Source organism: Adiantum capillus-veneris, chromosome 6, assembly GCF_014529385.1.
Source record: "Adiantum capillus-veneris isolate H3 chromosome 6, ASM1452938v2, whole genome shotgun sequence".
Classification (NCBI taxonomy): domain Eukaryota; kingdom Viridiplantae; phylum Streptophyta; class Polypodiopsida; order Polypodiales; family Pteridaceae; genus Adiantum; species Adiantum capillus-veneris.
Window position 1 is genome coordinate 52,418,342 of NC_140936.1, and position 12,567 is coordinate 52,430,908.

Below are 12,567 nucleotides of genomic sequence, written 5' to 3' on the forward strand. Positions count from 1 at the left end.
CTCCCTTGGTCTTTTTCAATACTTCATTTTGTTTTGGCCCTATGGGCATTCTCTTAGTTTTATAGGTTTCCTGGATGACATCTGTGGACACCACTCCTCTCAAGTCTCCACCTAGTTCCCAGGGCACTTTTACCCTCCCCTGGTTTTTTTTAAATACTTTAGTTTTTTTTGGTCTACAATGTTCTCTCAATTTTATAGGTTTTTGTTGGGCTGTACTTTGCCCTTGGGTGGTTGTATCAATTTAACTTCTTTGAGTGTAGGCACTTGCCTAAGGATCGAAGCATTAGAGAATCGATAATGTGCTCTTCTGAGAGAGCGAGAGATTTTTGAGAGAGAGAGAGAGAGAGAGGAAATACAATGAAATGACATGTTATATTAACATCTTCAAAGGCCATGTTGACCTATGAAACCAAAGAGTTGAATCTGATGCAAGATCTGGATAAAAAGAAAGAAAGAAACTAACTAAACAAAAACACTAATAGACCTATAAAAGGTGGGTATCAAGAGCCCGAGAGGTACATATACAAAAAGTGGGTGTGTAAAAGTACAAATATCAAATGTGTATCAAAATCCGGAGATGGCTCGCATCGGTAAATGCATGATCGTGTCAAAAGCAGAACTTCTCCAAAACAGCAGATCCACATCAGTGCCTCAACTGACTTTGATAACCCCTTCTTCATTCTCAAGGTCTTACTACAAACTGGAGGCCTGAAACCTCTGAGCATGCAGAAAAGCTTGTTAGATTGCTCCAGCTTCACCTTTGCGGAAAAGCCTGAGCACACCATCTCCGCCGCATGTTAGAAATCCATGAGGCACTGGCTTTACATCGGTAACTGCAGCCTGAAGAACAATAATTTTCACTTTTTATGCTCACTAGGACAAAAAATAGTCAGCCAAAGTTGAATGCAGCGGCATGGTCAAAATTGACCTGATCAAATGTCTACCTTAAGAGCATTGACAATTCATAATGAAAAAAATCTTAAAACTACCTTAGGAGGAAAGGATCAGCATGGCATGGGAATTTTTTAATTTTCACATTCTTACATAATTTTTGTACACTACAGGTTCCTCTTAAAATTCAATGTGAGGATCTGTGTCCTAATTCTAGTACTTCATACTTATTTACTGTGTTTGTGAATAGAACTTGAAAAGATAACTTTGACAAGAGACTTAAGAGAGACTCCGTGTTTGATTGATTGAATGATTGAAACTGAGTACAATAGGCTGTTTATATAGGAGATGAAAAGTCACAAATGAAAAGACACGTCTCATGGTGGAGAGACATGATTGTTGATGTAAAGACACATCCTTTGGACGAACAACTACAACCATTGTGGAAGGAGTGTGACCAATCGTTGGAGGAGGTGTGGCTTTTGGCGAAGAGGCATGTCTCTAGATCGAAGAGTTGTGATCATCTAAGTGCATGGGTCCTCCTTGGCATGTCACTTCTCGTACTTGCAACTAGGATTAGATGTAATAATGTACCATGGCCACAATCGTGACATTCCCTCCCATTTAAAATAAAACAAAACGGTAGTTGTAGAAACTTTGGGAGAAGGAAATGTATTGTTATAGGGATTTTGCATCCAAAGCCTAGCTTTTAAATCCCATGTCGTGGCATTATTCTTAACCATAACCATTTTGCTAAACTAAAAACTGATCATATTTGCAGCTTGTCTCATCTTTGTCAAAAGTAGTATAACATCTCCAACTTGGCAAGAATTCTTATTGAAATAAGGGCTTGTAAGGAATTCTATCATAACTTTGAGTTTTGCATGAGAAAGTACTGAATATTTATCTGTTTTGAGTGAAACTATTGGTAAAGTGACTTGAGTTTCCATAATTGAAGATTGTGGCACCAAACTATCCTGTCGAGGGGTGACCACGAGTTGAAAGTTTGTAGAGGATTGGTTGGTCTGGAGAAGTAAAATCCTCCTGAAGTGTTGTTGTAGACTAAGACAAGAGAGCAGTGTTTGGAGATAAAGTTGTGAAGTCCATCTAAAAAGGTTTATTAGTGGAACAAGTTGTGTCCAAAGATCCAATTGCAACAACTGAAGTCATGCTGCAACAGTTTGTAATGGTAAGGATTGCATTCTTGAGGTTTTTAAAAAAACCTTCATTCACCACGGCATCTGGTATCTATTCATAGACAAAGACTTTGTTCTTCAAGGGCGGTGATGAGGCGACTTTTACTGCCTGAAACACGGCCAAAAAAGGTTTTATATGCTTGTTGGTTGTCACACAAGAGCTAGAATCTTTTGAATCTTCAGCGTTCTCAGCGGGTATTAAGGCTTCCAGTTGAGAAGGGGGAGGTTGAGGCAGATGTGGCCTCTTAGACCTTTGCTTGCACAAGGAAAGGATCAATAACTCTTTTAACATTATCACCATCAGACAAGAAGATTTAAATGTGGGGCATGGCTCGCGAGGCGGAACTTGTTGAGCATCGCGGCATTCATGACCGAGCACTCGACTAGGGTCAGATATATGTGCCACTAACTAAGCCCATCTTGATATGGCTGATTTCTTTTTAAGATGAGATCCTTTGGAAGCTTCATGTTGCTACTATTATTGCTGATGATTCCAATAAGAAGTTGGTTGCTTAGAACTGAGACATTTCCAAGAATATCCATGTTGAGGCTTACATTGCTTGCACGGAGATACTTTGTGTCTAGTTGTCTCTGAAGAACCTTGCTTAGGGTGAGAAGATTTTTGTTGAGAAACCCGTTAAAGCTCATCGTCACCAACTTTTGGTGGTTGATGGAACGTGGCTTGAAACGGCTAGAATGCAGCTTGTTGCTGTGCAATGTGCTGCTCCAAGGATCAGTTAATTGCTAATAGAATCGAAATAACTTCTGGGGAATTGAAAACATAAGCTGTCGACGGAGAGGTATACTAGGGCTCCATCAACAATTGCTACAGATTTGGAAATGTGTCCTACTACAATGGGGCTACCACACTGCGGCATTTGTTGGGAATTCACCGGGGTGTAGGGGGCAGCCATGCACCACATACATGAGTGGTTGGGTAGAGGGAAAGCCTGAGAGGTAGCGAGGAGCCTGGAGAGGTCATAGTGGGTGAGCTTCGTTTGAATCAGAAGGCCCCACGCTTTTTTTTTTTTTTGCACGCACACTCTCTTTGCTTGTCGTACATCTGTTGGGAGGGTTGATTTGCTGGACTTAATAACACAAGGCTTAGAAGGCCAATCTCTTTAAAAGTTTGGGGCTCGTTGTGAAAAGGGCCAGCCAGAGTGAACGACAAGCGTTAAGGTACTCGATTGATAGCGTATGTATAGCAGCAACGATTCCCAACAAGCACACTGTTTTAGAGGGGGGTGTGATTGAGAGAGAGAGAGAGAGAGAGAGAGAGAGAGAGAGAGAGAGAGAGAGAGAGAGAGAGAGAGAGAGAGAGAAAAGAGTAGTATTTTAACATCGTAGGAAACTATCCCAAGAGACCTTAAAGATTTATCCGACGAGGGGAGTTGAACTCAAGACCTGTTATTCAAGAGGGAAATGGCATAACCAATCTACCACACTTGGGTGATAGAAAGGTTATACCATTGAGAGAGAGAGAGAGAGAGAGAGAGAGAGAGAGAGAGAGAGAGAGAGAGAGAGAGAGAGAGAGAGAGAGAGATATGAAATGAAATGTTATATTAACGTCTTCAAGAGGCCAAAGTGACCTATGAGACCAGAAAGTTACAATGTGGTGGATCTGATACGAAGTCAGAGTAACAAGATGACAGAATGACAAAATGACAGAATAAAATACTATGGAATCCTAAACTGGTAGGTGTGAACTAAGCAGCTAAACAGCTAGCTGGGATAGCTAGATCACAAGAGATCCAACATCGGTCGCTAGCGGATCTCATAAATCTCCTCCATGGTCAGTAGTCTGACCGGGCGTCGTGCATGTTGAGCCAAAGTGATCCAAATCCTTTGATGCAGCCTCCGTCGATACTGTGTAGTCCTCCGCAGTCGTGGGCCTCTGGATCTCCCCAGCTCAGTCGCTCGGTCGATTAGTGTGCCTCTGGTGTAAGGCGACGAGCTCTGATGTGGTAGTAACTCCTCCAGGTGTCCAGTGGCAGCTCTAAAGAAGTCTGTGATCTGTCTCTGAGATTGGGTAGCCTCTCCTCTCATCAAGCTCTCTCTGTGTCTACGCAGCTCGAGCAAAAACAAACCCAGGCATCTCTGATCCTCGTACCGCATGACTCTAGAGAATGGTCCAAAGCCCTCTCTGAACAAGCAATGGAAGCGGCCTCGTATCTTGTAGTAGACGGGGCAGTGGCATGTGTAGTGCAACTCTGTCTCAGGCTCGATGTCACACAGGGGGCATGTCCTGGCCTCTGCTGGTACTCCGCTGTATCTCCCGGTCTCGATTGCATGTGTAGTGCAACTTTGTCTCAGGCTCGATGTCACACAGGGGGCATGTCCTGGCCTCTGCTGGTACTCCGCTGTATCTCCCGGTCTCGATCCGCAGCTGGTGTGAAGATGTGCGTATCTGGCCAATAGCACATCGTATCCCAAGAGACAAGTGGGTGTCCATGTATCTGGGCCTCGTCACAAAACCATCCTCCGTAAGCTGGAGGGAGGAGATGCTCTCTGTAGAAAGCCATCTTCGTGCCCAGCTCCTGTGCTGGCTATATCCATGTCCTCTTGGTGTCTAGCTGAGTCAAGCCTTGGTGAATGAGCCTGGTGATCTCGGACTGTGTAAGAGTCAGAGAGGGCGCATTCAGTGAGTACTGGAAGGGAGGCAATCTGTCTATGTTGAACCCATGCGCCTGAAACCATGATGTCATCTCCCCATACCAGCATGCTGTATCTCCCTGCATGGCTAACTGTTGAGAGGACTCATGTGCAAGGCGCGCATATCTGTCTCTGGGAAGTTCCCACATGCGGTGTATGAAGGAGACAGATCTGGTGAGCGCCTCAAACACTAGTGGGGGGGCAGCTAGCTCTGCTCGTACAATAGCATGTGGTACTGAATCCTTGGCTCTAATGAGCCGCGAGATCATAGAGACCAGAGGCTTTTCCATGTCCCCCCATCCATCATTGCGGCCTGTCCTCCCATGATGATCCAGTGAAGGTCCCCAAATCTCAGCTCCATAAAGCAATGCAGAAGCCACCAAAGTGTCAAAGAGCTAGAGCTTCGTCCGAGGCTCCTGAAATTGAACCTGTGAACACATCCTTTCCAATCTACCCAATGCTGCATGGGCTCTGGTCAATCTAGTCTCTGCTGCCCTCCTCAATGAAAATGCTGGCCCACTAAAAACCACTCCAACGGCTGGTTTCACGAGGGGTTTCTCCACATTGGATCATGTCTTTACACTCAGAGCTGTCATTGAGGAGGGTCGAGCACATGGTAAACGGATATATTGCAGCTTTGTGGACTTCCACAAAGCTTTTGACACAATACCGAGGGCCAGATTGATGCGCCGACTTATGGAATTGGGGGTACCCGCAGAACTGATATGGGGGATTATGGCATTGTACAGTTCAGTGATTGGGTCATGTACGCACAACAGAGGGGATATTTGACATAGTTCACTCCACTATTGGAGTGAAACAGGGGTGCCCATTGTCCTCTACTTTATTTGGTATGTATGTTGATGAGGTCTCTGATTATGTTGATAGAGGAGGAGATAGAGGTGCTCGGCTTGCAGGGACATGGATCCCTCTTTTATTGTATGCTGACGATATCGTGTTGATATTAGACTCACCAGAGGGTATGCAGAGACATTTGGACGCATTGGTACAGGGGATAGTGGATTGTCTGTCAACCTTGGTAAAACCAAGGTCATGGTATTTAATACCATGCCACAGTGGGTTAGGAGATCAGCACCTACGTTCACTTATGGTCAGGACACTATGGAGTATATTGATGCATACACATATTTTGGAGTGGTCTTTAGTGGACCGAGGTTCACACTGAAAGTGGCAGCAGACACTAGATTGACTTGTGCCTATGCAACCCTAGACGGTTTAGAGAGGATTTGTTCGCAGGTTCAATTCCAGGAACCTCGAACAAAGCTTTGGCTCTTCGACACTTCGGTCGCTTCAATTATGCAATACGGGGTTCAGGTTTGGGGACCATCTGTTGGCAGTGCTGGATGGAGTAATATGGAGAGACCCTTGGTATCTATGATTTCTAGGTTGATTGGAGCCAAGACCTCAGTTCCACATGACATCATACGAGCGGAGCTGACTGCCCCACCTATGGAGATTGAGGCACTTACCAGATCAGTATCATTTGTACACAGCTTATGGGACACCACCAAGGACATATATGCTAGGTTTGCTCTTGAGTCATCCAGACAGATGGCATTACAGGGAGATACATCATGCTGGTATGCATTGGTTTCAGAGGCACGGTTTAAGCATGTACAGGATGCCCCCTTTCCAGTATTCTCTTGATGCACCATCTTTGGCTCTTACACGGATGGAGATTACTAGACTCATTCGGCAGGATCTTATCCAGCTTGATACCAGGAGGACATGGATAGAGCCATCACGGGAGCTGGGTACGAAGAGGGCTTTATATAGAGAGCATCTTCTCCAACTCACAACAGATGGATTTGTCACACGGCCCAGCTACATGGACACACATCTATCTCATGGGTTACGATGTGCCATAGGCCGGAGACACACATCTTCACACCAGCTTGTGATGAAGACAGGTAGATTCAGAGGCATACCAACAAGAGGATATGTTAATTATGCCATGCCGAGCCAGAGACAGAGTTTCACTTCATATGTCACTGCACAATCTACTATGAGATTCGGGGACGCTTTCACTGTTTATTCAGAGATGGTTTTGACTCGTTAGATAGAGTCATGAAATATTAGGATCAAAGATGTCTCGGATTATTTCTACTTGAGATACAGAGACATAGAGACTCTCTATTGAGAGTGCATAGATAGAGACAGCCCCAGAGACCATCTCAGACTTCTTCAGTCCGAGTACCACAGAGGCAGAGGGGCCACCACCATAGAGCTCGGTTCCCACCCATACACACACCAGTGGTACTCTCATTGATCGAGCTATAGAGTTGGGGAGATCGAGACGACCACGAATGAGGAGGGGAGCCACGCAACACCGACGGAGATTGCGGCAGAGGATCCACAGGATTCCATCAGGACACCCAGAGTGTCGACCAGGATAGGCTTCATGCTACTGCTATATTGTATCACGGTGACACTTATCCCCACTTTGTACCTTTGTGGCATTATACCATTGCTCAGCTTACCAGCCACCCATTGGAGTTGGTAGCACTTCTATCTCAGTTTCTAGTTTGTAGTTTTCTTTGTTTGTACCCAGACTTGGTACTAGACTGACCATTGTAATCAGTTTGGTCTCATAGGTCATTTTGGCCTTTTGTAGACGTTAATATATCATTTCATTTCTACCCCCCGCCCCCCCCCCCAAAAAAAAAAAAAAAAACTCATATCCTACGCAATCCCAACTAGCCGCTTAGGATTCCATAATATTGTTTTATTTTGTTACTCAGACTATGTATCAGATCCACCAAATTGTAACTTTTTGGTCTCATAGGCCACTTTGGCCTTTTGAAGACGTTAATATGACATTTCATTTCATTTCATTTCTCTCTCTCTCTCTCTCTAGCACGCTACAGTGTCACTTTCACAGGACAATTAGTACAGTTTGGACTTTACAGTTGGTCTTTGGTCTGGTCGGTTCACACTAGACGGACTCACTAGGCAGCGACACGTGGCAGGGATACGGTGGTTTAGTGGACATTGTGGCCAGGTTACCACCGCCACCCAGTGGGGATAGACTTAGGTGCCGTCATTTATGAGCTGTTGGTGGCTCTTTATGGTTGTATATATGAGTAGTAGCGTTTTGGGTCAGGAGGATCTGGACGTAGTTGTCTAGAGTGAGTCTATACACAGAGCACGTTTTCACCATCCCGGCACATCTGAGCCTCGACACCCCCATTGTACCTGTGAGTCCTGGGCTGGAGCTGAGTGTGCTGCCACGCCAGAGTTTGTATCAGTTCTTTGAGATAGTCGAGTCATATGTTCTGATCTGCTGTTGTGTCTTTGTGAGCTCAGTTGATGTCTATTGTTTCCTTTCTTTTCAGTCTGTTTGAGTGAGATTGTCACGCACATTGCACTAAGGACCACCCACTGTAGAGAGCACGACACATTATCCACGCTACAGGTGCTCTCATTTTGGCGATCACGGTGGGACCTCAAATGAAGTCTCACTCTTTGTTGAGATACAAATCGTGAAGCTAGTTGGTTGTTACCTAGCTTCGCCCACTTGCTTGCATTGTGTAGATAGTCTGCTGGTCTCGTCCTCTCTCGCCTTGGTCCAGCCAGTCCTCGTCCTCGTCCTCGTCCTGGGTCCTGGTCTAGTCCCTGCTAGTCCTGGTCCAGTCCTCCTCGTCCTGGTCCAGCTAGGTGGTCTAGTCACTGGTCCTGGACCAGGTGGTCTAGTCACTATCCTCACTTGTCCTAGTCTAGACCTGTGTTGTTCAACCCATAGTTAAGGGTCTTCTTGCCCAAAGCTTGGTTGGATTGGTGGTGACTGCATGACACATACAAGGCGGTCAGTCGAGCGTCAAAGCGCACTACTGAGCCCTCTCAAGTACTATAACAGAAGACTACCATTGGTACCTAGTACAAGTCCATTAACCTCATCACCCATACCTCTCTACATACGACATCCCCCATTCCTTCATCGGGTTCCACATCTTCCAGATCACCTTCTCCAATAAAGCTCTCTCCTATTCTGCTACACCAGGCTATTGAGCAACAGGCTCAGCAAGGAGCCATGGAGGCGTTGGCTAGTGTGTTGGCCAAGGTAAACATCAAGTTCCCCACCTTCAAAGGACTCTCTTCAGAAGATGCTGACGACCATGCAAGGAGGTTCGTATCTCTCTGTAGGGGTCGTGGTCTTAACAAAGAAGATGCTTATTTGGTACTTTTTCCATCCACCTTGGACGGCTTAGCAAACAAATGGTACAGCCAGTGTGCAGAGAACCATTTTGCAACTTGGGCAGCCTTAAGACAACAGTCCTGTGCAGCTTTCAGGCAAGGTGACTACCAAGAGAAAGTGTTGGATGAGTTGGCCAACATGGTGCTCCAGCCAGAGGAGACTTTTGCAGAGCTTATGACTAAAACCAAGTCTCTGGTTGCCAAGCTTCCCCAGCAACCCGATGAATTCATGGTTAAGAAGTGGGTGGAGAAGGTGCTCCCCAAAACCTCTCAGCAAAAACTCCGAGAGAGCCTCTGACCCGACGCTACTCTAGAGGAATTCATCGCAGCTGCTACTAGGATAGAAGGGGCTAGAAAGATGTTCAACAACTCCCCTCACATAGACTCCCTCTATGTTCTTGGAAAGTAGTCTTGCTGATCCATTGACTTCTTTGCGCAGAGAACTTGAAGCCCTAAAACTACAACGCACTCTCCAAGAAGAGAAATCAATCTCTCTTAGACAAGAGAAACCATCGCATCTTGAGGCTTTGGATCAAATAAAGAGAGAGCTAGAAGAGCTTCGGTCTCAGCAGGAGACTAAAGATATGGTATGGTGCAGCTCTTGTCGCTCTCCAAGACATCCTCCACACGACTGTCCCCTTCGGCCTTATTGCCACTTCTGCGAAAAATCTAGGCACGAAGACAAGGATTGTTACTATATCAAAGGATTGTGGCAAATACAGCAAAGTCTAGGTCCTTCTCTCCAACAAGGGCTAGCACCTGCATCCAACATGGTCTCACCCTATGGCCATCAAAACCCGTTGCCACCTCTGCTGACAACACCTCCTATGCAGCAAGGTATGCACAACAACTTTGCATCCCCCAGCTTTTATCATGCTAGTACTCCCTCAGATCCCCAAAGCTTCTACACCTCAGCCTCCAGCTCCATGCAGCAACAAGAGCAGCGACCACCTCGTCCCCCCGTTTCATCCGTCTAATCGGCCAATCTTATGCTACAGATGCGGTGAATATGGGCATTACTAAAGTAAGTGTCCTTTACCTGAAGGGTCTCCTCCTTGCAGACATTGTCCGGAGTCTAAGGACCACTACAGTAAGGATTGTCCCAAGCAAAGGGCATCCTCATCTTCAGGCCCGAATCAAAACCAACAAGAGTTCACATTCCCGAAGATCAATCTAATCACAGTGAACACCACCCCTCAGCCAGCACCTGCTACACATACAGTTCGGCCACAACAAGTGGCAGAGCCCGCTGTCATGCTCACTCGGGCAGAAAGAGTAGCCTTGGGTTTAAGCTTGCCAACAGGACCATCTCGTCTATCACTTCCGCAACCTTATCAAACTATCGAATCCTTAAGTGGTGAAAAGAATAGGCCAATCTCTATGCTTTTGGACATTGATGGAGCCTTCCTGGCAGCAGTGACTGACTTGCAACAGGTCAAAGTTTCCGAGAAGGCCCCGATTGTAGGAGCTAAGCCCACAGCCGAAGCAATCTTGAAGAACACCTTTCAACAAGTGTCCCTTTATGAGATGCTCCGGCTAGATGAAACCCTCAGAAGTGACACCCTCTCAATAATTCAGTCTCTATACCCTGGTACAAGGCCTAGTGGCGGGCACCTACCTGTGCAGCCCTTGAAGTCCTACATGATTTCATATCCAGCTGCTCCCCTAACCAACTACGAAAGTCCTCGTCTCACTGTATCTATTTTTGGGCATCCATTCTCGGGCGTCATAGTGGATGGTGGATCTGGGATCAATCTAATGCCATAATTTACTATGTCAACCTTAGGTCTACAGCCTACCTGCCCTACTCCATTCACTGTTACGTTGGCAGACCAGAGGACAGTCTACCCTGTGGGCATAGTAGAGAAGGTGCCTCTCAGGGTACAAGACTTCACATTTAGCTTGAATTTTGTAGTGGTCAGTCTTCCTCAGGTGGAGGGACGATTTCCTTTGCTGATTGGTAGACCATGGTTGCGGCATACTAAGGCACTTCATGATTGGGGAAACAACGCTATGTGGATACGTACTCCTGGCTCCCCAATGCAACCAATTCGGCTCGAAGGAGGGATGGATCTAGTGGCTCATCACAGCTCATTGTCAGTACAGCCCAACCCCGACCTTGAGCAGCCCATCCCACTTGACGGGTCTGACGAAGACCTACTACAGTGGTTGGAAGCTACCACATCGATGCCATGCTATGTGGTCTCTATTCAAAACTCACCTGTGCCGGCAACACTCTCTCTCCCAACTCCTCAGGTGGACACAAACGTCCCGAGTCCTACAAAAGACAGTAGTTCTACAGCAGACAGTGGACCAGTCGAAGAAGTAAGTGTGTCAGCCCCAAATTCTCATGATTCAAATGATCCTCCGATGGAAGCCCTCGGCCTCGGGGAACCTATAACACATCACCGAAGTGGGAAGAAATCTCCTTTGCATGAACTCGCCAAAGATCTTGCCCTTCCTCTAGCATCTCCCAGGTCGGACGCCCCGCCCCTTCAAAAGCACTCTGTTATGTCTGGGTCTGAAGATTTACCCTTCGAGGAGCTTCCACCAAGATGGTTACAAGAAGAGTATGCGGAGTTTCCAATCGACAAATACCAGCACATGATGTCTCGAAGCTCCAAGAGGCAGCTCACTTCTTATCTTCGGAAGCACCCTCTCCAGCTACATCTCCTGACCCGGTCAAAGAAGTCAACCTGGGAGATCTTGACAACCCTCAGCACGTACTCTTAGCAGCTTGGTTATGGGAGCATCCCGCGTTACTCAATCAACTAGTCTCTTTTATACACTCTTTTAAAGATGTTTTTGCCTGGTCCTACCCATGGTGATAGCTCCTAAGAAGCAGGTAGTCTCTTTTATACACTCTTTTACAGATGTTTTTGCCTGGTCCTACCCATGGTGATAGCTCCTAAGAAGCAGTCCAATAAAATCCGTGTGTGTGTAGATTACAGCGCTCTGAATAAGGTAACTATCCCAAATGGTTTCCCCACACCTTTCACTGAGCGTGTGCTTGAAGATGTAGCAGGGCATGTATTGTACAGTTTCATGGATGGATTTAGTGGATACAATCAGTTGGGCATCCATCCAGGTGATCAGCTGAAAACGGCCTTTGTGACTCCTTGGGGTATTTTTATATACACTAGAATGTCTTTTGGGTTGAAAAACACTCCACCTTCTTTCAATCGGGCGGTATATCTCATCTTTTGTCCTCTGCTTATGGATCATCTTCGCATCTTTATGGACGATTTTTCGACCTTCTCAGGTGCTCAATGTTCAACCCCAGTGGAAAATCTAGAGGAACACCTTGCTCAGCTCTCTGTTGTCTTCTCAGATGCAGAGAGGCACGCCTAAAGCTAAATCGTAACAAATGTCATTTTTTGGTCACTGAGGGCACACTTCTAGGCCATGTGGTGTCTGCTGAAGGCGTCTGCTGAAGGCTTAGTGCCTGGCCCAGAGAAAATCGTGGCAATCTTAAAGTTACCACCTCCCATCAGCCCAAAAGGGGTGCAGAGCTTTGTAGGCCATACAGGCTATCATCGCCGGTTTATACGCATGTATGCACAGGTGGCTCAACCCCTAACCCGCCTAACCAGTGCTACTGTTCCCTTTCAAC

The 12,567-nt window shown here is 46.3% G+C and overlaps 1 protein-coding gene across 4 annotated transcripts in view; it reads right to left on the reverse strand.

The window, feature by feature from the left end:
* Positions 1 to 353: 353 nt before the first annotated feature.
* Positions 354 to 12,567, reverse strand: part of LOC147455506 (transducin family protein / WD-40 repeat family protein) — a 207,026-nt gene continuing 194,812 nt past the window's right edge. For all 4 annotated transcript variants that reach the window (XM_086514270.1, XM_086514269.1, XM_086514268.1 and 1 more), the window contains one exon: positions 354 to 840. In XM_086514270.1, the coding sequence (XP_086370396.1) occupies positions 739 to 840 (102 nt within the window). In that variant the 3' untranslated portion in view covers positions 354 to 738. The remainder of the gene's footprint in view (positions 841 to 12,567) is intronic.